At 38.2% G+C, this 24,485-nt stretch overlaps 3 protein-coding genes and 1 non-coding gene across 7 annotated transcripts in view; 2 read left to right on the top strand and 2 right to left on the bottom strand.

Moving 5' to 3' along the window:
* skic3 (SKI3 subunit of superkiller complex) overlaps positions 1 to 17,671 on the top strand; it is a 29,197-nt gene extending 11,526 nt beyond the window's left edge. For all 3 annotated transcript variants that reach the window (XM_028457249.1, XM_028457246.1, XM_028457247.1), the window contains exons 22-41: positions 439 to 500; positions 589 to 645; positions 736 to 804; positions 1,608 to 1,682; positions 1,881 to 2,022; positions 2,118 to 2,211; positions 2,305 to 2,382; positions 4,022 to 4,146; positions 4,231 to 4,354; positions 5,000 to 5,224; positions 5,658 to 5,730; positions 5,823 to 5,876; positions 7,403 to 7,514; positions 8,292 to 8,420; positions 8,496 to 8,620; positions 9,616 to 9,774; positions 9,930 to 10,082; positions 14,663 to 14,793; positions 17,194 to 17,323; positions 17,406 to 17,671. In XM_028457249.1, the coding sequence (XP_028313050.1) occupies positions 439 to 500; positions 589 to 645; positions 736 to 804; positions 1,608 to 1,682; positions 1,881 to 2,022; positions 2,118 to 2,211; positions 2,305 to 2,382; positions 4,022 to 4,146; positions 4,231 to 4,354; positions 5,000 to 5,224; positions 5,658 to 5,730; positions 5,823 to 5,876; positions 7,403 to 7,514; positions 8,292 to 8,420; positions 8,496 to 8,620; positions 9,616 to 9,774; positions 9,930 to 10,082; positions 14,663 to 14,793; positions 17,194 to 17,323; positions 17,406 to 17,486 (2,198 nt within the window). In that variant the 3' untranslated portion in view covers positions 17,487 to 17,671. The remainder of the gene's footprint in view (positions 1 to 438; positions 501 to 588; positions 646 to 735; positions 805 to 1,607; positions 1,683 to 1,880; positions 2,023 to 2,117; positions 2,212 to 2,304; positions 2,383 to 4,021; positions 4,147 to 4,230; positions 4,355 to 4,999; positions 5,225 to 5,657; positions 5,731 to 5,822; positions 5,877 to 7,402; positions 7,515 to 8,291; positions 8,421 to 8,495; positions 8,621 to 9,615; positions 9,775 to 9,929; positions 10,083 to 14,662; positions 14,794 to 17,193; positions 17,324 to 17,405) is intronic.
* On the bottom strand, positions 17,608 to 21,635 carry LOC114469600 (uncharacterized). Of its 2 annotated transcripts, none has more exons than XM_028457251.1 (2): positions 21,496 to 21,635; positions 17,608 to 18,532 (listed from the first exon to the last, which is right to left on the bottom strand). In XM_028457251.1, the coding sequence occupies exon 2, from the start codon at positions 18,492 to 18,494 to the stop codon at positions 17,820 to 17,822; it is 675 nt and encodes a 224-aa protein (XP_028313052.1). In that variant the 5' UTR covers positions 18,495 to 18,532; positions 21,496 to 21,635; the 3' UTR covers positions 17,608 to 17,819. The 2 variants fall into 2 exon arrangements, with proteins under 2 accessions (XP_028313052.1, XP_028313053.1); XM_028457252.1 differs by having other exon boundaries at positions 17,608 to 18,513; positions 21,496 to 21,616.
* Positions 21,636 to 21,814: 179 nt separating this feature from the next.
* On the top strand, positions 21,815 to 21,888 carry trnai-aau (transfer RNA isoleucine (anticodon AAU)). Its single transcript has one exon. It is a non-coding gene; the product is annotated as a tRNA-Ile (tRNA).
* Positions 21,889 to 22,924: 1,036 nt separating this feature from the next.
* LOC114469599 (uncharacterized) lies at positions 22,925 to 24,206 on the bottom strand. Its single transcript, XM_028457250.1, has 2 exons — positions 24,153 to 24,206; positions 22,925 to 23,793 (listed from the first exon to the last, which is right to left on the bottom strand). Exon 2 carries the CDS (start codon positions 23,755 to 23,757, stop codon positions 23,080 to 23,082), a length of 678 nt encoding a protein of 225 aa, XP_028313051.1. The 5' UTR covers positions 23,758 to 23,793; positions 24,153 to 24,206; the 3' UTR covers positions 22,925 to 23,079.
* Positions 24,207 to 24,485: the final 279 nt, after the last annotated feature.

Below are 24,485 nucleotides of genomic sequence, written 5' to 3'. Positions count from 1 at the left end.
ACTCCCCTTAAAGTCTAGAAAGCAAATAACCCAAATAACATTATTTCACTCAGCGCTAAGCTTTTAGTGCAAATTCCAGACTGTAATCTTTAGATAGTATTTATTGCCCTGTAGTACTAATAGAAAGAAAATGTTTGTAATAAGCTGTAAGCTCATGAAAATATATAAAAAAATTTAATATACTGTAATTGCTGAGAACTAGTTGCAGCCCCATCCTTCTGCTCTGAGGTGTAAATTGGAAACAGACCATAGTCTGTGAACTAACATTTGCAAACCCAAGGTAAATATGATCAACTTAAAGTGTCATACCTATTTCAGATATATATTATATTATTTATATTAATATATATATATATATATATATGTTTAATATATCTATCAAATCATTTTTGAAATACTTACTTCAGTAAGATGTGGATGATTGTGTTTCTTTTTCAGGTGTTGAGAACTTTGCTTTGGCTCAGCATAGCTTCATCAAGTCTATTCAAGCATATCCAGATGTATGTACGGTACATTTGTTTAGTGATGATGATCCACTGACTTTAAAATTCTGTTGTTAATATGACATTAAGCATAAATCTCTTACAGAGTGTTGTTGCCTGGACTAACCTGGGTGCTTTATATTTGAAAAAAGACAATTTAGAGGTGTGTGATTAATTTCTTAATTTTTCACTTTGTTTGTTTTACTTTATATTGGCTCACATTTACACCGTTATTGTGTTGGTTTGTGTTTAGCTTGCACATGAGGCATTTAAGACTGCTCAGTCTTTGGAGCCTCTTTACGTCAACTGCTGGATTGGACAGGTAGTTAATAATTTTCTTATTATTTTTCAAAGCTGACTTTAAAGTAGTCTTTGTAATTCCGTTTACCATTCGTTCTTTGGGTATTCCGTTTTAAAACCAATATATTTATATTTAAGGGAAAATAGGATGAGAGCTTCATGTTTTAGGTTTTAGGTAACCAGAGCTAGTGTAATGAATCTACTGGTGTTCCCGGTTTGTTGTGATCAACTTCCATGTGTGTTGACGGCTGCCATTAGTGGCTAGTGGTATTATAACGTGCAAAATAAATAATTTCACTGCCCACAAAAAAGCTGTGTAATTGTTTTTGCAAAAGTGTCAAATCGTAGAAGTTCCATTTTTCCTCACACCAGCCACACAGTTGATAATTAGTCTTCAGTTTATTTGGATACTATTTGGACGTCCTGGTCGCGCTGACAGAATGTGACGTGCTTAAGCTCTCGCTCTAATTTCCCAGTAAATATCCAAATATCTCACAAACCAAACAAGATTTTTCCATTAATATTTTAATTTTAAAAAAGAAAAAATGCTGCTTTTCTGGTTTTTGTGGTTTCTGTACTTCTGTTTAGGTTTTAAGTCAGTAAAACAAAATAACCAACCCGTTTATTTGTTATTTTGATTTCTTTATAAAACGGATTAACCAAAAATGAAGGGTACATGGATTTTGTTGACAAAATTCATACTGTAAGCATTTTTAAAATTGAAAATTTTGTCAAGAAAAGTAGTATAACTGAAGCAACATTTCTGTTTGATTTTTAAAACTTTTTTCCTGACGTATATTATTGTCCTCCTTGTCTTTCTCCCAGGCGCTGATAGCAGAAGGCGTGGGAAGCTTTGACACCATGGACCTTTTCAGGCACACCACAGAGCTCAGCACTCATGTACGAGCCTTACAATAGCACAGCACTGCATTTCTGTGATACCCGCTCATTAACTGGATAATAACAGCATTTGCTTTACCTTTCATAGTCAGCTCCAGGTTTTTTTTACCGCAACTGTTCAAGAAGTTAAAATACCACCAAGCAACTTGAACCAGTAGATCCATTTTGTAATGATTCCTGTTTGTCTCTCCCTCTCAGATGGAAGGAGTGAAAGGTTATGCCTACTGGGTTTGTTCCACACTGCTAGACAAGACCAATAGGAGCTCTGAGCTGTACTGCTACAACATAGTGCAGATGAATGCCATTTCTGCTGCTCAGGTGGCTCTGAGCAAGTACACAGGTGCGGCACCCATTTGTTCAGCAGCATCTAAACATGCACTTGTTTGCTGTTGTGTCCTCGGACAGATGAGCAATGACATTCATGTTCTCTTTCAGAGAGGATCCAGTCTGACCCCTGTGCCTTCATAATGCTGGGATATCTCAACGAACACCTACAGCTGAAGAGGCAAGCCGTACAAGCTTACCGAAGGTAATTTAAGCACAAGATCAGTGTAATTGATTGAGAATGTTGGATCATTTGGAGCACAGTGATCATGATCTCAATCTGATGTCATGTTCCCAGAGCTGTTGACTTGCTTCAACCAACTGCCTCCAAGGAAGAGCTTTGTTTTGCTCAGGGCAGCTACGCTCGTGCTTTGTGGTAAGATGCTTTCTCTTTCAGGTAAACACTCTTTGAAGTAAAAAAGCTAACTTCAGGGTTCTCGCCGGCGTGATGTCGCCCCCTACGGTGCATTTTCAGCAGCGTAGGGGGGATTTTCTGTTGTTTTTTGTCCTTTTTATGTGGTACCGTGGTAATAATTGTTGCACACTTGGACACAAAAGGCACTTCCAGTCATGCATGGGTTGTTTTAACTCTTTTTTAAATTTGCATAACCATGAAACACATACATCAGTCACACCGTCTATTTAACTCACTCAGTGCCATTGACGAGATAACTCGTCATATGCTTTTTTTCACGGGGATTACTAGAAAACACCCTGGCAGAGGTCCCTCATCAATATCTAAGCTGTGGGTTGTTGTAGTGACCAATTGTGCCTTGAAGATGGCAGCAGTGCACCTTTAGATGAGAGATTAGCCACTGATGCTACCATTAGCTGGGGAGGAGAAGCAGGAACGAGGGAGAGAGTGATATTGTGAAGTATCCAGCAGCTCACAGCTCCACATACTAACACAGAACATGTGTGGACCTGAGTGGATTATTGATAATGTTGTGATCGTGAGATAAAACCATCAACCAACCGGGCTAAACGGGTCATCACTGCGTGTCGGGAGGAGGGGTGAGGGGGGTAAAAAAATACCCCCAGCTTGTGAGCCAGATAGCAAAATAATAGGTGAAACTTAGGAGGTAGCAGCGCACTTTTGGACGAGATATCATCCATGCTCAGCAGAGCTCAGAGGGAGAGAGGAAAGGCGTTCCCAGCAGCGCACACTCGACCAGAGCATGTGTGGAACTCATGGATAATGTGGCGATGGTGAGATAAAACAATAAAAAAAACGGGGCAAGCAGTGACACTTTGCATGTCAGGGAGGAAGAAGTTGCCTGTGTGCAGACTGACGGGAGAGAAAGTTGGAGGAACGCCAAAATACAGTAAGAAATCTATTCAACTCTGACATAGATAGCACAATAATAATACTTTTGCCATCAAAACCTCTGTCTCAGTGTTTTTTTTTTTTGATTTATATAAGGAAACACTGTTCATATGTTAGAGTTGTCACTAAAGCAGAAAAAATAGCCTTAAAGTCACTGACAGGGTTTTTTTTTTTTACAAAAAGGCTGTTTTCTCAGCATTTTTTGCTTGGTAACCATAATTGCCGTCCAATACAAATGGTGTTCTTCATCCAAGACGTAGCGTGTAGCAAACATGAAGCTGTTCGTCATGTTTATAACTCAACGGATCATTCTACATTTGCGTGCATGGATGTGAATACAGGACAGGTGGACAGGTTTGGGCTGTGTTTTCTCGGGCTGGGTTTTCTTTTTTCGGCCCGATTGAAAGCTCTACTCTGTGCATCTTCTGCTTTGTAACCTATAATCACCTTCCAATATAAACTGTATGCATGCATACGTTCATTTAAATTAAAATTTTTAGCTTTAAAGTAAGGCTGGAACAAAGATTAAAAAAAAACTACAACAACTTTAGCGTTACTTTACATTTCTAAATTTTCGATGCCACGCGATCCCCCATGTTGTGAAAAATTCCTGGTGAGAACCTTGTATATACATATACTGTATATATATTTATATATATGACTATGTCGCCCTCTGATTGATTTTTAGCACCTCTGGTCAATGGGAGGAAGCAGTTGATGCTTACAACTCCACTTCACTGCAGGAGCTCAGTGACCTGGTGGGATTGGCTCTGGTCTACTGCAGAGCAGGACTGTTCTCAGAAAGCAGCAATGGTAAGAACTGGAGGAAAATAAAAGCTTTTAGAAGTCAGTTTACACCCTGGTTTCACTAAATAAATTTGTGTTTTTGCACTGAAGCCTATGAGCGTGCTCTGGCTGTGGCCTCCAGTGAGAAGGAGAAAGCTTACATAATGACAGCTCTGGCTCTGCTGCAGCACCGACAGAACAACCTGGATTCAGCCAAGACCCTGCTGTTTAAATGGTGACCTTTTCCCAATTCACTTATAATTTAATATACTTACTTTAGAACTTTAACTTCCGAACTTTCAAACTTTAGAATGTTATATTTAGAACACAAACAAATATTTTTGTTTCCTTTTATCAAGGCATATACTGTATAGCCACAAAAACCCTTTATTATTAATAGTGCTAATCATTAAGAAAAATAGTTAAATAATAATGATATAGAAACCATGTACATAAATGTATTTGTGCTTTTATTCAGTTTGACTTTATCACAGCATTGTAAGAAAAGTTGTATATTATAGTTCTGCATATTTTTTGTTTATGTGTGTATGTATTCAAATGTTATAAAGAAGTACTAATATGATTAGATGAGAGGTTCACAATTGAAATTCTTGTTGTATTTATAATGAAATAGACCAATATCATGTGAACATGCTGCATGTACATTGCATAGTTTTAGTAAAATAACAGCATGTGTCTCATTGGCTCTAGAAACAGGAAATATACCTTTTTTTGTCATGCTCCAGATGTTAAGACAGTATTCTAAGCTTCAAACTAAGTTGACACATCATTAAGATCTTTCTTCTTATAAAGAAGTACAGCTTTTTTTTTTTTTACAAATCACTAACAAAGGTCTTGTGTCTGGCTTGTATCTCTCCAGCTCAATGTTAAAAGAGCCCATTTCAGAGTCTCTGCTGTGTTTGTGCGCTCTGGGATTGGTCCACAGTGATGCTACTTTAGCTACTGCAGCTCTGACTGAGCTGCTGAAACAAGGCCCAGCCTGTGGGAGTGTTGTTGAGCAGCAATGTCTGCTCACCTGTGCTTTGCTGTCCCTGCAAGGCAACTACAGTGCTGTGCAAAGGGAGGCCTCCAGAGCAGTACATCGGTAGGTAGTTGTTCTGAGCCAGTGACTCAATTTTATTTTTGTCATTTTATTTTGAAAGGAATTTGTTTGTACTTTTGAATTATGCCTATTTACATTCCTAACAGTCGGTGGGGACAATTTAGTAATTTATTTAATGAAAGCACAGCCTTTTCATAATTTTCTCACAAGTTAGTTAAATCTTTGTAGTATGCTTTGTTGCACTTTAAATGTGTTTATTCAGCAGTTACATTTCTCTCTATCATCACAGTTTACAGTACTTTAAACATCAGATATGTATTTCTTACAAAGCAGATTAAAATTAATAGAACTAAGGAGATGTAAACTTTGAAAAGCATTTTTTATGATACTGAACTAACACATAAATATTTTGAATTTACTAGACAATTTTCTGCCTGTGTTTGCCCAAATCTTAGGCTCTTTTTGTGTTTTATAGAAATCCTGGAAACCCTTCTCTGTGGGCCATTTTGTCCAGAGTGATACCACAGTACTACCCCCAAAAGGCAAATGTAAGCTTGAAAACACACAAACCAAAAACCGTGACACTGCCAAAACCACTGCAAAAGGTTTAGATTGTTATTGTTTTGTTTATTTATTACAGGGTGGTGCAGTGGCTGGCCATGTTGCCTGTCTCGCAAGTATGACTCTAGGAAAGGTAAATATGAGATTTTTTTTTTATATGTGTTATAGCTTGTGTTTACTGTACATTACCTTCAGACTGTTTAAAGGGGACATATGCTAAATCCACTTTTTTAGCCCTTAAATGCATTTTGTTGTATATTTAGAGTGCTTAGAAGTACAGAAAAAATCAAATTAGTCTCTTCAGGTGCTCCGTAGATATCTTTATATTCTGTTTTGCTCATATTTTTCAATCTGTTTCGATTTTTCTATTCTCTATTACGTTTTTTGAACTATTACATCACAGTATTTGCAGCGCAACTGCCAAATTAGTACATCAACTCCTGGTGCAACACTTCGAGCAATCCGCCATTTTTATTTCTCGCTTTTATTTTGTAGTCCAAGCTCAAGGATGCCGAAGTTACGAGAGGATAAGTCAAAATGTTCGGTTGTTGGATGTAGTAACCCACACGCTTCATTACACCGTCTCCCAGCATCAGAACCTTTTCGAAGTGCCTGGTTGAGTTTTATTTTTCACAGAAATGTACCCACATCTGTGGGTAAGGTCATTTTTGTGTACGCGAAGCACTTCAAGGATGACTGCTTCGCCAGTATAAAGAAGGATTTGCCGAAAGACTTTGTCTGATTGAGGGGTCAATTCCTTCTATCTTTGGAGACGACGAACAGAGCACTTCGGTAAGCTGTAAATAGCGCTAAAAAGTGTGATGATAAGACGTCCCTGTCATTGTTTTGTTAGCATTAGCAGTTGCACCGTCTTCAGACTTCATATGTTAGCGCTGTGTGCTCGTTTTAGATCCTTGATGATATGGCCTACGTGGTTTAATTTAAGTCTAAAGTTTTCATTAGTCATTTCATTTTGCCGTTTTTGTCTTTGAAAAGACTGTATTAAGATGCATTTCGTGACGTTAGCTTGGCGCTAGCGTTAGCTCGGTGCTTGTGTTAGCTCACTTGTTAGGGTTCTGCAGGTTCATCATCTTCATTTTCATCTCGCTCCGCCGGGTCCGACTCTGGCTGTAACATGTAAAGCTGGATGGACAAGTCTTCCGTTGTTGACATTTTGTAAATAACATGTGAATAAAAAGTTTATGCGCCGCTACATAGCCGTATCTCTTCTATCAAACTACAAAAATGGCCGAGCAGGGTGGAGTTGAACCGAGTGTCACCTGAAGAGGTGGCGGGGTATGGAGTGTCTCATTTGCATTTAAAGAGACCGCACCAAAACGAGTTGCTCTCAGAAGCACATCAGAAAAGGGGTAGAAAAGGGGCCTGTGGAGCTATAATAATGAGGAATTCAGACCCAAGCATTGCAGTTCCACTTTATATAGACCACAACTGTATGATTTATATGTAAAAAGGAAGGATTTAAAACCATGATTTGTCCCCTTTAAGAGCTAATTATGATGTCTAATTTATTAAAATGACTTTATAGTTGCATTATTACCTGGGAAAGTTTTCAAAATATGTTTTGGATTTTTGTTTTATGACCTCAATCTCCTTGTTAGATCTGGGGTGTTTAATTGAGGTAATTTATTTTGCCTGCAGAGGGCGCTGTTGTACAGTGGTGTGAACCAGCTGGCCAATGGGAGGCACTGTGGAGAGGACAAACACAAAAATGCAATCAAGACAATGCAAAGAGCTGTGCTGCTCTGTCCTGGTAAACAAACATATTCACCAAAATCTAACAACCTCATTGACATTACTGAGTAAAGTCATTCTATAACTGGAATATTTGCATTTCCTGAAGAAAATGCAAGTGAGGACGCAGGTGTTGGCCCACTTCGCACAGCATCAACTTAGCATTAATTAACATTAGCTAGCTTTAGCCTAGCATTAGTCTAGTATTGGCCCAATAATAGCACTAACCTAGCAGTAACACTAACCAACCATTAGAATTTACCTAACAATAGCATTAACCTAACATTTACATTAGCAATGTTAACTTGATATTTACATTAGCCTAACAATAGCATTAACACTAACCTAGCATAAGCATCTGCCGAGCTTTAGCATTAGCCTAGCAATAGCATTAGCATAGCATTAACCTTACAATAGCGTTAACCTAGCATTGGCTAAGTGTTAACCTAGCATTGGCGAAGCGTTAACCTAGCATTAGCCTAACATTAGCAATAAGGTTGAATATATTAGCTGAGTATGTTAAAGGTTGAATGGTTTGTAATTTGTAAGCAAAGATTTCAAGGTAAAAACTGGAGCAGCTCCACTCTCACTTAACGAGCTGTCCAATGGGATCAGAGTTGTTTCACAAAAAATGTAATAACTCAAAAAGTTTATAAGTTACAAATTGTGAAAGTGCAATCATCGTCACTAATGAAGGAGCCTAAATTCTATGTATTTGCTGGTTCATTGGGAGCTCATAGTGAGACTATGATCTCTCTGGGTGAATTTGATGCTTCCTCCTCCTCTTTCTGTTTAGATGATGCGGCTACATGGGCTGGGTTGATGGCAGCCTGTCACACTGAAAACACTGCCTGCTATCTTTCTGGTTTGGCTCCCAACAGACAAGGACTGAACCAAAGCCTGATGTCAGTGGTGTCTGAGAAAGGTCAGCTCAGAGGTGTCATTTTCTTTCTGTGTGTTTGTTTTTGAGTGTGTGTCGCTGACGACTTTTTGTTACCAGTGCGCAACGTGGAAGAGCTGGAGCGTCCTCTTGCTCAGTCTTTGGAGGGCTGGGTGCTGCAACAGGCAGTGTCAGGTCTCACACTGGAGGGCCGGGTGGAGCAGGCAGAGGCCCTCTGCACTCAGGTGGGATCAAACTACTAAACCAGTGCTTCTCAAATTGTGTGGCGCGTACCCCTCATAGGGAATAGAGGTATGACAGGTGGGGCACGACAAACATGAGGACATTTTCATTTTAATGCCAATCTTCTTAATTGACAATAAAGATGATTCATGGTACTAAACCAAACACCTATAGACAAAAGAAAGTAATAATGAGAAGCCTCAAACTGTAGCAGAAATGAAGAGCGTTCAGTTATTAGACTGCATTAGATATGCACTGGGTACAAAATTAAGGTGAAACTAAAGTGAAAAATTAATGATTAATGTTGGCATGTACTTTACATGGAGCGGAACAATAAACAAACTTTCAATAGCTGACTTAAAAAATAATTTCCTTTTTTGTTTTCTTAATCTTTTTGGCACATATTGCCAACAATGTTTTTTTTATTTCCTGTATATTTGACTGCTGTACTTTTACATTTGTTTTCTAATTAATGTTTTTGATTTATTATGAAATATGATGTTACTTGTTCCCTGTGAGTTCAATAGACCCTTCGTTTGTAAACATTGTGACATATTTTGTTGAGCGGGGCTTAGCCTGGAGGCAAAACCACAATTGTCTTTGTTTTTTCTGAGCACGAGTGTCCACTGGAATCCTATAAAACTTTAATTTACATCCACTAACGTTATTCCTTTTATTCTGGCACCCAAACACACAACAATACGACATTCTAAAGCTGTAATATTAATAGCCTCCACAGTCTTGAGCCAGCGGTGTTTCCTGTTTTTGCCTCCAGCTAGAGTTGTGAAGTCACTCATGACGTGGGCCATTAAGGGGTTTATACATTTAGAAATGTGTTATTTGTCAGGATTATTTGAGGGGCAATTGACGCAGGTGGGGTTTGAAAGTTCGCCTTCGTCCAAAAACTTTGAGAACAACTGCACTCAACACACGTTTGGATCATCATCAATGATGAGGTAGAACAGCTTGTGTTCATGTTTCACCTCCTTTGTTTCAGGTGCTTAATGTTTCTCCTGAACACCCGGCAGTGATGCTGTCACTTCGTCAAGTGCAATGTCAGCGCCTCCTCATTGCCAGTGCAGTCCTTCCTGACGCTGTACTTGAGCAGCTCAACAGTGTCGTTATGATAAATTCCTCAAATGTTGGGGCATGGCACGTGAGTAGATCCTGCAGATCTACTTTGTAGTTCAGTGATCCACAGTGCTTTATTGTTGCCTTCTCTACTGCGGTCAGTTGCTCTTTGCTTCCGCTGAGACATGTTTTTGACTAAAATCTCCTTCGTCTTCTCTTTGCTCTCTTTCCTCCACCCAGTGGCTGGCTGAGGTCTATCGTAGCCAGGGTCTGCTGTTACAGGCAGTCATGGCCTACAAGCAGAGCCTGCAGTTTGCTTCACAGCTCGGCATGCAAAGCTGCCAGGTTGCCAGCCTGCTCCGACTGGCCTTGCTCGCTTTGAGACCTTGTATGGTGAGTTGTTTTTTTTATTTTTCACTTTTTGGGTCAAATTAACTAATTAAAATAGTCACAAAGTAGAAAAACAACAGAAGCCAAGTGGAGAAAATGAAAGCCTAGACTTAGTTTAGAATCTATTTTCCCAAAGTGGGGTACGCAAATTGTCATAGGAGGTACGTGATTGTCGCTCATTCCATTGTCATTCCTTCTACCACTGGTCAGCCCACAGTTAAAGCATCACCTGCCAGCGACAACAACACACAATACTGAAGGCATACGGTGGACCGAGATGCTAGCAGTGGTACACCTGTGAATAGCAGCGAGGAGTCAGATGCAGATCCCCCCTCAGACAGAGAAAAAAAAAAAAAAAGACAGAAACAATCACATTAAAACAGCGCAAATAGCAAATTTAGCACAACATTGCAGAGTGATGTATGTACATCCTTTTACATACATGCAAATCAGTCGCTTTTTGGCGAAATTCGCCGTTCTGAACTCAAAGTAGGTCATTTATGTGATTTATATACATCCGATGAGTTTTTTCCTTTGGGGGGTGGGGGGTAGCGTCGTCCTAGGCTGTTTCTCGCTCCTTGCACGCTGAGGTTTGATTCGTTCCACACATGTCTAGCATACACAAACAGATGTAATTTCTACATATTACTCCGCAGCGGACTAATACTGTATGTGAGCGCATAGCCCTCCGTGCTCGCGCTCCATCATCAGAATAATTTAAATTAGGTCATTTTAAATTAAGTTGATCAAAACTTGATCCCTGAGGGGAAATTAGGTGACATTAATGTTGCTCTCATTCATAGATCTTTATATGACATATGATTATAAATTATTAAAAATCCATGTCAGTACAATCTATAGCTACCTTTTAGTTGGAGCTTACACATGGTTTTAAATTACACTTTTATTTTGACATACATATGTTTAATTATGTTTTTTTTTTTACTCATAGGAGTTGAAAACCAATATTTTCTGAAAAAAAAATTATGAAATTTCTTTAAAAAAAACTGAATAAAAAAATAACAATGTGGAAAATAGAATTAGAAGAAAAAACTGGAGTTTGGAAAAAATAAAATGTATTTTATAGTGCCCTATGTAAGTCCTGTTTTTAATTCAACTTTATTTACAGTATATAGCGTAGAATACAACAAAGTCATCTCAAAGTGCTTAGCAATATAAAATTCATAGTAAGAAAGAAAGAACCATACAATGAAAGTGCAGTGCAGCTGAGAACAAAGCAAAAGCAGTGGAGAAAGAAAGAGTGGCTGGTAAAAAGCACATGGATCAACAAAGAAAGCTTGAGAGGCTGGTCCTGACCAAAAGAGGAAAAACATGATGGAAACTGTTAAAAGGACTATAAAACCAGTAGCTCAGCAGCAGTGGTGTTAAGTAACAACAAAGCGAATAACTGTACAAATGTTAGATACTTTTACTTTAACATCACAGTTCTTCATATATATATATATATATATATATATTTGTTTTTCACAAACCACAACTACAGTGGCGTGAATACATGTTTTTTTTTGCTTGAAGAAAATAGTGTATTTTGCCTTAGTGTACTCTTCAGAGTGTTCAAGATTGCTTAATTTATGTGGTAAAATCAGAAAAATTCTCTGGGAACGGATCATGTATGGTGGATTTTTTTTGTCACCTTTTTCATGCCTTTGGTGTTTGCATGTCTGGGTTTAACCTCACCCTTCTCATTAAAGTTGTAGCAAGTTTCACAGTTCCAGGGTGATGAATATGTTTAGACCCCGTCCACACGTAGCCGGGTATCTGCTAAAACAAATAGCAGATAACTCATCCTGCAAAAACGCAGGATGAGGTCATTAATAACAGGGTTTTTGGAAAACTCCAACCAAAGTGAAGATTTGGAAAAGTTCCGGTTTTGCGTTTGAGTGTGGACACTGATAACCAGAGTTTTTATGTTTCCAAACATCACAGGGACTGTGCTGGGGCATTGGTGTGGGGTGACAGTGCCAGGTTGGTGGTGCTTGGTTACACCTGCTTGTCGGCCTGTGGCTGGCGGTGTGGCCCTGCTTAGGCGGTTGATGGTGTGCTCTCTCGTCGGGGGGCCGGGTCCACCTCCCTGTGGACGGTTATGTATCGTGGGGCCGTACGGGCCTGTGCTGGTCCTGGTGCGGGCACTGATTTCTCTGCTTTGCGGTCGCTCCCTGTTGCGGGGCCGACATGCAGTAGGGGTTGCCCTCTGGACCCCTGGGGAGTGTGGCTGGTGCCCCCCTGTGCCTGGAGAGTGGGGAGTGCTGTCGTGCTCCGTGGGCCCGGTGTGGTTTGGGGGGTGCCGCGAGGTGGGTTTCTGGCCGAGCTGCTCAGTACGTGCCGTCTGTGCCATCTACTCTCTCCCGCTGTATGGAAGAGCAGACAGGCCTCCTACATGGACCGGGTCTCAGACATTGTTAGGCAGGTGTGCAAGTGTGCGTAAGAGGAAAAGGTCTTACGCACACCGGAGAATGCGCGTAAAGTCAGATTTGAATGGGAACACCCACATTTCAGGGCTGCTCCACCCACACTGGGATGAAGGCGCGCAGCGACTGACTTAAAGGTCCCATGTCATGCTATTTTTCACCCATCTCCATTTGTTCTATGAACCCCAAAAACATATTATTTGAGGTTTATGTTCCCAAACTTACCTGTTTTCCAGAGTTTTAGCCACTGAAAAGTCTTAAATATTGTTTAACGTAACAGTAGATTAAATGTGATAGATTTGATTGTTGACATGGACAGAAACTTGTTGCTGTCATTAACCCACAATTTCAGAACTGAACCACTCAATACATTTCACTACTTATTGCGTACAAATATTTTTTCATCGTCAAGGTTTTGTTACCATTATTATTGTTTGGTTTATTTTCCACAAAGACACCATTCGGTTTATTTTCAATGCAGCAAACACGACACTGATAAATGCAAACATTTTCTAAACATGTTCCTCATTTCCAGTTAACAAAAGTACAAAGATAGAATTGTCTGTATTTATAAATTGATGATCAATAAAACACAATACAATTCGATTCATCTTCATTTCATGTATTTATTATTGCATTTTTTATAGTATAGAGCAGGGGTTCCCAAACTTCTCAGCCCACGACCCCTAAGATAACGGTGAAGGAGACTGCCGACCCCCACTTTCAACTTTGGAGCTTTTTCCTTCTCTTCCTCCTCTTCGTCCTTGAGTGTGTGTGCTCCTAGAGAGAGGCTGTCCTCCTGCTGGCCAAGATTTGCTTGTGCATCTACTAAGACATTCTGTGTCTGAGCGACGGCGTCCATCACGGTGGAAATTGTCTTGGCGTTCTCAGACTGCTCCTTTTCTATTTGCGGATCTCTGGCGTGAAGCTTTTCCTCTGCTTTAGCTTTATCCCGGGAGGTCTGTAGCAGGGTCAGTTGTTGTTCAGATTAGTTCTCTTTATGGCAGTGAGCTTCCTCCAATGTCTCGACGACTTTCAAAGCATCATCCTTCTCCATCACCAGTCGGGTGCACTGGTCTGTCTGGGTTTTCAAGTCCTCCTCCACCTTCTTGAGAGTGTTGCCTAGTTCTGTAATAGTACGTTTATGTTCATCCATGAGAAGATCCTTCTTTTTCAAATCAAAATCTTTGTCACAGATGATCTTCTTTGCCTCAGCTTGCGGCTGACTAAAAGATCTGTCCTGATGCTCAAGCCGGTTGTTCAGTTGATGTATCTTACACAGCAAAGCATCCTTCTCTGCCACCAACTGATTCTTCTCAGCGTTGAAATTCCGATGTAACTCCTCCAATGAAAATTTGGTCTCGTTCACTTTTCTTTTATTGCTTTGAAGCCTTTGTGCTTCCTGCAGGTTCTTCTCCAACTGCTGGGTTTTCTCCAGCAATTGTGCTTTTGTCTTACGCACAATTTTTTTGAGTTTGCAGATTTCACTGTCTTTGTTTTTAAAGATGGAGGTGGGTTTATTTTAAATTGGGTTTCTGGGAGATCGAAAGAGAGAGGTAATTTAAATGGTTTTATCAGGTTATACAATGATGGCGGAATTTGTAAACTAACTTGTTGACTTTTTCATTTTTTTTGGCATTGAAATTTAATAAACTGGGGAACCATGTTAGTTATATGGCTTACACACATACGTAGGTAAAAATTATTAAAAAATGTTTCATATCAACTCTAACCACTATCTGTCAGTTGTCTTGAGGATCAAATTTATGTTGATGTTTCGTTTATTAAGACAGTTTTCAAAAGAAATTCCTGAATAAACAAAACTTCAACTTTCAATAAAGCAAATTTTTGATAATTCTGAATAAGATGTTATTCTATGTGCTTCTAGATTATTATTATTACATATTTTTCCTCAACAGGATGAATAAAATTCAGATACAAATTTCACTTCAGGGCTACATTGTATATGACATTACATAGTTTTTCTAAGTGTGGGGGAGTAGGGGGTACAAGGTTTCAGGTTAAATGTCTGAAGGGGTACGGGGCTGTGATAAGTTTGGCAACCACTGGTTTAGAATAAAGTAAGTTAGTTGAAGCAGAAACATTGCTTTAGTATAACTTTCATACTAAACAACATGTCTGCTCTGATTTAAGGTGGGTCTCCCTGGAAACAACTGGACTGATCTGGTTTTAGAAGCTACTACTGAGGTTTTAAAGCTGGGCTCATCGCCGGTAGCGCTGCTTTTCCAGGCTTTGCTCCACTACTTGACCAAGATGACAGCCAGGTCAGTGATGAGCACAGGGATGACTGCTGCGCTGAATGGCCTTTGATAAACAAATGGAGATGATTTAATTAATGCAATAGATCAGTTATTTTTTTTAAATGTTTAGGTGAAACTCTATCATGAATTTAAGGATGTGTCCCTCTGATTTTCTCTGTATGTGTTTTATTATATTGTAAATCATTACATTTCCAATTACCCAAGTTCAATTACAATGACAGTGGCAGGCATTTTTTCCAATTAAAATTAAATAAGAATTATTTTTTATCCTCAGAATGTCAATTACAATCTTGTTATCAATTACAAAAGTTCATTAATTTACTATTAACCACAATTACTGAGCCTGAAATCCATAACCTAAAAGAAGTTAACCTTCCTATTGTGTTAGCTTTCTGTTAGCATCTCTTATGATAAAGAGTCTTAGGCTTCCTAATCATTGAAAATATAGGTTTTTTTAAATTTTTGGTGTGGGTGTCTGTGCCTTATTTTTGTCAGTACACCCCTCGATATACATTTTTTTTTTTATGGTAAAATTTATGAACTAATTTTTTTATAATTGTTAACTACATATCTGTAGAACTGTACATAGAACTGTAACATGGTTTCACAGTTTTGCATAAAATTATAATTGACCATTTTTTATAGAATTTTCATGGCAATTACAATTACAAAGTCAATTATCTAAATTCAATTACAATTTAATTATGATTAAGATAGCAACAGATTTTTTAAATTGCAAATACAATTATAATTACACCACAATGGTAATTAATTATCAATTACATGATTACAATTATGATTGACCCCAATTGTGATTGTAATCATCAACACCAAGTGTTCTAGTCATGGTTTAAAACATTTGTCATCATGGGTTTAATGCACCAGGACCAAGGGCGGACTGCCGTACGGGGCCGGTGGGCCGCTGGGTTGGGCCATGAGAGAGAAAAAGAAAGGGGGAATAAACATACCTGTCAACTATCCCGTTTTGGCCGTGAAACTCCCGTATTTTAACCTTCTTTCCCACCATTGTCCTGTATTAGTATTTTCCCGTAAATATCCCGTATTTTGATGTAATAATAATTAAAAGGTAAATAAATAAAAACATTCCTCTGCCTCTCTAAACTGAACGCTGTCACTAGCCTCGCGAGAACTGTCACCTGAAATGGCCTAAGTGGCAGATTAGTGCCGACAGTGGCAACAAACCCGGAAACAACTCAGAAGAGAGATGAACGTAAGAAGAAAAAAACAAAGAACTAGTGTAAATACGTTGTAAAATGTGACAGAGAGTTTACTTTCCTAAAGATCATCAGGATGGGACACAGTTACACGTTCTGTTAAATTAATAACTGAGATTTTAACGTCTCCCACAGAGGAAGAAACCACGTAAGTCACCATGAAAAATCCACCAATCACAAGCGCCACAAATATACACTGCTTTAAATAGTGTTAAATAATGTAAAGTCTGCAACAAATGTGTCCAATAAGTCATTAGTAAATACCAGAGAACCACATGAGTGAGCATGAGAAATTATAAGAAAATATGTAATAAAATAAAATGTTTGTCTAACTTAAAGACAAGCAACGTACAATTAACAGTAAATATACGTGTTGACTTCCATATGAACTGTAAGTATATTAAATAATCAAATGTGCTTCATATATCCATTTACGTTTTAATTTAAGCTGTATTTTAATCTAACAATTAGGGCTGGGCATTATATCGAGATTCAAGATATATCGAGTTTTCTATTTTAGTGATATAGAACTCTACAATATCACATATATCGATATATATATATATATCGTATTTTGTATAAAAATACTTGTTTTTGGAGTTGCTGCTTTTACTTCTCAGAACAACATGTAAAGCTCATTTAGATGGATTAATGTGTGTCCTAACCCAGACCTTCCCCATAACAAGCTACACTACAGAACTCACTCACACGTGCTGTCCCTCACAAGAGAAAAAGCCAAAAGTGTTAGTTAATAAATGAGCCTGCGTGGCATTTGGGATCAGCAAATTTAACCCAGAATTGTCTTTCTGCTCAGACTTCATTTGAAATAAAATTATCAAGATTTATATTGTATATCACCATTTTGAAAAAAAAATATTGATAGTCCGACCCTATCAGGACTATGTCTCATTCTAATAATATCAAATGCTCTGTTCAGTGTAAAGTGAAAGCAGCATCGCTCTTAAATTAATTTGTATATGCAACTCTTAACTAATGGCTGGTATTCAGTGAAACACAAAGTCTATACTAACTAAAGTGGAATATGTTTAAGATTGGAGATTTGGACAATACATTTTTCCAACAGATTTAAAGAACAATTTGGAAGTTCCCATCCAAGTCGGTGGTTCACACAAGCGTCTGTTGTAATTTTTCTGCTCTGCTTCTTCAGGGAAACGAGACGCATGCTGGAGAGGCTGGTGTACGTTTCCTCTCACGACTACCCAGAGACGGTTGTGCAGGTGGCCAGCTGGTATCTCCTCAGACACTTACACACCAAAAACGACGAGGAACTCATAAATGTGAGCAAACAATAGGCAGATGTATTACCTTTTGTATTAAATCACTTTTCAATAAATGTATCTTCTTGTCTTTTTTTTGCAGGTCCTTTTGCAGCATGCCAAAAAGAATGGAAATCAGAGACTGCTGGAGTTTCATTTACTGCTTTCTGCTTCATCAGCTTGAATTTCTACAGCTTCTTTAACTGTCTTATGAAATCACACAGAAAATAACATGTTACCAATCTGCTTTTCTAAGGTTTATACCGATATATTAAATTACATCAAACGGGACACAGTGGAGCAGATATGATCAACAAGACTTTATTTATCAGCAAATGAAATCAGTTTCTGTTGAAATAATCAACAAAGAGGACCATAATAAAAGTAATCTACTCTATGGAACTATAATGAACTATGTTTTCCTAATTACACATAAGACAATTAGTTAGGTTTTTCTCCCACAGTGTCATGGCATACAGATATAAAACAAAATAAGCCTTAAATTCCATCTAATTGGTCACATATGATCGGGACAGAAATGCTTAGTCATATATGGACAGATGTTCTGCCCACAGCCCCAGCACATCTGTGTGATGTGTGTGACCCCCTGCTGTTGCCGTCGGTTGCACACTGAACACACACTCTGAGCATCATCTTCACCATCCTCTGCCATATTGTTCGGATCTCTCAAACTATTTGCCAGGAGCTGTTGAAGCTCTGTCAGCACGTTGCCTGAAGCTTTAGCAATGTCCACAACTTTGATTCTTTTGGGGTCGAACACACAATCCTCCTCTAGGCCGCTGGGTACAGCGTCCCAGCCACAGTTGGCAGGCACCCAGGCGGTGTCGTAGCCATGCTCATTCCATGTGTACTGCAGGTGATGGTTCTTATCGATGCGTTTGACACGGCCAACGCGCACCTTCAACTTCAGGACCACACGGTCTGAGGCGTCGCTCTTCAGAGGGTAACGCGTTGCCTTTTTCTTGTTGCGACTGACGTACACTCCTTTTCCCAGCATGCCTTTGGTCGACTGCCGAAAGCCATTGGTGATGATTGAGCGTGCATTGGCAACACTGGTGCCATGGTACATGATGTAGATACCACGGTCTTTGGGCTCCTGAGTGGCCTCAAGCTCCACTCGATGAGACTCATCGTCATAATTTACCTCCCAGCCATAAAACGTCACCGACATCCTGTCTCACGGAGTAATGCTGTGTAGGAAATGCAGCTCTTTAAAAAATAAACACAAAACAAATTACATTAATTAAAAAAAAAAATGTACTTGTAAACTTCAAGACATTTTTGAAGAAAAATGTACTAGGAAAACAAAATCGAACTTAAATTTTAGGTATTTGCATCGTGAACGTCCTCCAATGAGTTTAAATGCAGAGGTGAAAGTAACGGATTACAAGTACTCACTGTAATTGAGTTGCTTTTATGGGTATTTGTACTTATTTTGAGTATATTTCTAAATCAGTAATTTTACTTTGTACTTAAGTACTTTTTAAAAGAAGTAAAGTAACTAATTACATTTTTACATCCAACCATTACTGAATAAATTCATGTATTTTGTTTTAAAATTATTGTGTAACTACAAAAAATGAAATAACCAGACAACAATCCTCGCGGACCAATCAGATTAAACGTAATGCACCGCGTAAAAAACAGTGTGGAATGGAGGTTATTTCCTCAGTTTTAGAGAATTGTATTATTTTTAGTTGAATTCATTGGTGTTATTTTATTTAAACAATAATTGTACATTTTGACAAACCTTTTATTTTATACAGATGCCTTTGTGGAAAATACATTAAGTTCCAATTGTGCAAGATTTAGTCTCTTCCTTTTTAAGTTTATACATGAGATGTTTACTGTATGTAAGGGAACCGTTGTAAGACCATAGGGGGTGAAAGTAACTAGTAACTTTTACTTTGAGTACTATTTAATTGAGCTGCTTCTGACTTGTACTGGAGTATTTTATGTATGACTTACTTGTACTTAAGTACAATTTCAATCAAGTAAGAGTACTTCTACTTAAGTAGGATATACTTTTTACACCTCTGTTTATATGTAATCGATGGTCAAAATCTAACCCTATAAGCTTCAACTATGTACTATTTTATTCTTTTAGAATAATGGTCTGCTAGGTAGTTATGACATCAAATTGTCATATTATTCCAAATATCTTGTTTCATTTCAATTGAGATGATAAATGATACTTTCGCAGAGGTGTAAAGAGTACTGATATATTCTACTCAAGTAGAAGTACTGTGATTGAAACTGTACTAAAGTACAAGCCATACATAAAATACAAGTAAAAAGTAGCTCAAATAAATAGTACTCAAAGTAAAAGTTACTAGTTACTTTCACCCCCAACATTTATTTTTGGTAATAAATCTTGTATAAACGTACAAAGGAAGAGACAAAATCTTGCACAATTGGAACTTAATTTATTTTCCACAAAGGCATTTCTATAAAATAAAAGGTTTGTCAAATTAAATTAAATAACCCCAATGAATTAAATTCAAAATGAAAACATTATCATGTTCTAAGTATAGCTACATTTACTGTATGAACTGCTGTTTTGGCGCAGTACGTTACGTTTAATCTGATTAGTCAGCTATAATGTGACGCAATTGATTGTTTGGTCATTTCATTTTTTGTAGTTTCAAAATGTCTTATCTTTGTACTGTTGGGTGTAGAAATGTAACAAATTACTTCTTTTAAAACTTTAAGTAAAATTACTGATTTTAGAAATATACTCAAAAAAAAAAGTACAAGTACCCATAAAAGCAACTCAGTTACAGTAACGTAAGTACTTGTAATCCATTACTTTCACCTCTGTACTTTCATTATCTTTGTACAGCGTTACTGATATTATCACGCTTTTAGATACAATATAAAATCATTATTTAATAAGCCTTTTCACACACGTTATGGTACAGTACTTCCGCATTAGGTCAAAGGTCATGAGGGATAAACTCGCCATAGCTGACGGTGTAGGAAGCGAGTCTGACAGAGATTAAGATTATTTTACCCGTTTGATCGTTGATTCCTTCAAAGATTATTTGCGAAAACATGGTATCAGTTAGCTGCTAAAGCTAATGCTGCACACGAGCTGAAAATGATGTTTCTTCATACTGTTTCAGCTGACAGCGTTACTCCAGTTCACTTATCGACCTGTCCATCTTTGTGCACTTCCTTCAAATTTGTAAATTGAATAATAATAATAAAAAAATAGCTTAATAAAAATAATCATGGATCTGGTTAGTGCAGGTGTTCCTCGTAAATTTACCTTTTCAAAGTGAGAACTCATACTGTCCTTTTCACACTCGGAAACCTCTCTTGTCCCATCAATAATATATTTTATTTATAAGCACTTGTCAAAAAAACTCTGACACTTTACAGTTGTAAAAACAATTACACAAGTCATAAAAATACAACAACAATAAAGTAAATACATAATCACAAGTTAAAAGCTTGGTAGAGTAGTGTGGAAACAAAGGAGATTTGTCGCTTTGATACTGTTTCTCACATCGGTTTTTACAAAAAGTGCTTGGATATGTGCATAATTCCCGGGTAGAGTCCTAATCCGCCCGCTGGAGACCCAGGTAGTCTGTGTTTTCATTCACCAGGGGTGGACGTGAGGGGATTGCCCTAGCTTCCATACTACTGCTGAGCTGCATTCATCGGTTTTTAAAAGTACTCGAAACTGCCGAAATCGACATCAGCGGAAAACCCTGGTCACCTCCTCGAGTCCGAATATGTGTAATATTAACAATATGAACACTACTAAAACACTAACGATCTCTGGAATAACATTAAAAACGCGGTTAGGTTGGAAATATTAAGCTTGTTTATGTTTTTATCCCTCTCGACCTATGACCCCCGGGTCGCGCATGCGCAGTTCCAGAGTGTGAAAAGGCTTATTCCCTCGAAGTCAGAATCACAATGTGCTCACCACCCTCAGTCATCGAAAACCTATTTTTCTAACACGTAGTTTTACTGTTCTACTTTACTCTGAAGAAGGCAGCACTCCAGAAATCAGAGTTAAACACTTACGCCCGTTGTACGTCTAAAGTCATAGTTTCTTCTCATCAGCCATTTAAGCTATTAATGGCAGTCACTGTCAAAGTTAAATAATTAAAGTCTGTGTATCGGTTATTACTAATATTCACGAAGTTAATTTGACTCACCTGAGAGAGACACACCGTCTTCTACCTACAGCCCATTAGTAACTTTCACTTTCCATTTTAACAATTGTCATGAATGACGTATTTGACGGTTTTTTTTTTTTTTCCCAGGCAGTGGCTATCCGTACGGTTCTAGTATCACTATCTATACCCAGCGCCCCTATTTGATTAGTTTAGGTCACGTGATAGGTCAGTCATTGGCCAGTTTAGGTCGCGTGACTAAGACTAGACCTTAAAAACTTAACCATAAAATTGCAAACGCAATATTGATCATGACCTAAGATTAGCTTTAACTTTTTTATTGTCCACGAATGGTTTTCATGGCCGGTTAGCTCAGTTGGTTAGAGCGTGGTGCTAATAACGCCAAGGTCGCGGGTTCGATCCCCGTACGGGCCAACTAACCATTTTCTATCTTTAAATATATATATATAAATCGTGACAGTTAATCGGAAGTTTTATTTATTGGGATTAATCAGTGACATCACCCAGTTTGATGGTTAAGCCATATATTTTGAGTCTGTTAGCAGGGTTAAATCAAAAGCCCTGAATGAATTTTGAACTAAACATATGTGCTCATGCCATGGAACATGCAATTACATTTGAAGGGGATCCTGATCAGTTTTACATACCAAAAAATCTCTATCTCTTGTCAGTGGCAAAATTTCAATCATATGTTGGTTTATAATTAACCTTCTCAGTTATGTCAGAATACTTACCCCACAAAGTTTCCTACAGATGGGATTTGGGTTGAGCATTTAACTGCAATTTATGGAAAAAGTGGGACCGCCCTTACTTTTGGACTTTTTTTGTTGTTATTATTGGTAATAGAAATTTCTTATAATCCTGTAAAGTGTGAATGATGATGATACAATGATCAGGATCACTAATATTTTGTGCTTGGTGGAGGTTTGCACTATCAAAGTGCTTTTGTTATTGTTTTTGATTAAACCTATAGTTAAAAAAGATGGACTAAAGGTTAAGAAAGTGGGCTAGCAAATAAAGGATAGCAAGTTTTGGGTCCCCTTTACCCTAATCTTTTCTTTTTAATTGTTGTTCTATTAGATTTACAAAGACTAACAAAGCATATTTACATCTTTATTTTCATCAGTTTATTAATTGGCTGCAGGAGAACAGGTTTGTGTAGCATGTTCGCTGTAGCATCTTCTGTGAACCTGTACCAGATACATTTGTTGAGAAGATAAAGATTACATATATTTCATTAGATGTTTTCTTCTAACTTTGCACTTTAGACTAACTTTTTCTCAACACTGCAGCCTCACATATCACATCATGCTGCCCTGAAAACCCAGCTAACACGAGAACTAAGTTTTCCAATACAAATTCCCTAAAATGCTTGCTGATGTCACCCTGCTCCCACTAGTGTTTGACTTGATGTAATAATACAGTCATAATAAATACACATGCAATCCAGTAAAGACAATGCTTAAAATACTGCTCTTTATTGAGGTTTGTTTTTTTTGTCAATGATCGACAAATGATTCAAACAAATGCAATTTATTTGTTACAAATTCCAAGCATTATGTTGATCTCAGAATTTTTCTGGGCAGTGTTGTACGTCCACCTTCATCATGGACAGAAATGCTTGGCCATAAGGATGCAGATGGTTGTGCCACACTTCCAACACTGCTGCTGAATGTGTGCAGAGCCGTGCTGGGTTTTTCTCTTGCACAGGGCGCACACAGCTCCAGCAGCTCCTCCAGCTCCACCCTTGGAAGATTTGGATCTTTGTGCCAAGAGCTTCTCAAGCTCTGTTTGTATGTTGCTGTTTGGGGTGCTTGCAATCCCAACCACTTTCACCCTTTTTGGATCAAAAACACAATCCTCCTCAAGGCCACTGGGCACTGCGGAAAGACCGCAATTAGGGGGGACCCAGGCGGTGTCATAGCCATCACGGTGCCAGGTTTCGCGCATGTGGTAATTATTGGAGTCAATTTTTTTGACACGGCCAACACGCACACGCAGCTCTAGAATCACTTGATCAGATTTGTTGACACCAAACAAGAAGTTTCTGGGGTATGCCGACGCTTTTTTTTTGTCACGGCTAACGTACACACCTTTACCCAAAAGGCCACCTGAGGATGGTTTGAAACCATTGGCTACGATGAGGCGAGCATTGGCAATGGTGGTGCCATGGTACATCTTGTAGACGCCCCGGTTTTGAGGGCTCTGAGTCGGTTGTAGCACCACTCCAGGATTTGAACCTCCATCGTCAACCACCTCCCAGCCTGAGAACTGTATTGACATCCTGTGTTATGTTTGATGTTGTTTTTGTCGAAAAGTCTGCCAAAATTAATAGAATAGAAAGGGTTAGAATAAAATCTAACTGTCAAAGGAATATCTAGCATTTATTCATTTTCAGGATTTATTTTAAATGCTGCGACTCATCTTATTCTGCGGACGTGTATAATAAAACAATAATAATGCTAAAATGTGTTGGAGAAGAGATATTTTTTAAGCTGCTGTGCTATTTTCAACATCACCCCAATATCCATGAACTAGTGACTGTACAGCACTAATAGTCTATTTAGAAAACCAACATTATACCATGCAGACGTTGACGAGCAGACTAAGTGTTTACTTTGTGAAACAACAAGTTTAAAAAAAAAACATATTTCGTTAAGACTAAAGTTCAGGCTTACCGTTCTGGTGAAAAGTGTCACAGCTTTCTATTTTCACTTTCGCTTTGGCAACATTACGTAACGCTGCGTGCGTTCCCGTTTAGAAAGAGTGGAATGCGCTCAAGTTACAGGATTGACACCCGTTTGAAAATGGATGTCATTTTTTATTAAGTTTAATACACAGAAATATCCTTAAAACTGCAGGAAGATTGGATTTAGCAAATCCAGGAAGTTTCAGAGAGAGGAAAGAAACAAATAATAAATAAGCATGTCGTTCTGTAATGCAACTTTAATTTTTCATTAAAGCAGTGTATAGTAGGAAGAGAGTATTAAAAAAAGAAGAAGAATAAAGGT

Source organism: Gouania willdenowi, chromosome 9 (assembly GCF_900634775.1).
Source record: "Gouania willdenowi chromosome 9, fGouWil2.1, whole genome shotgun sequence".
Taxonomy (NCBI): domain Eukaryota; kingdom Metazoa; phylum Chordata; class Actinopteri; order Blenniiformes; family Gobiesocidae; genus Gouania; species Gouania willdenowi.
This window is presented reverse-complemented; position numbering and strand designations above follow the sequence as displayed.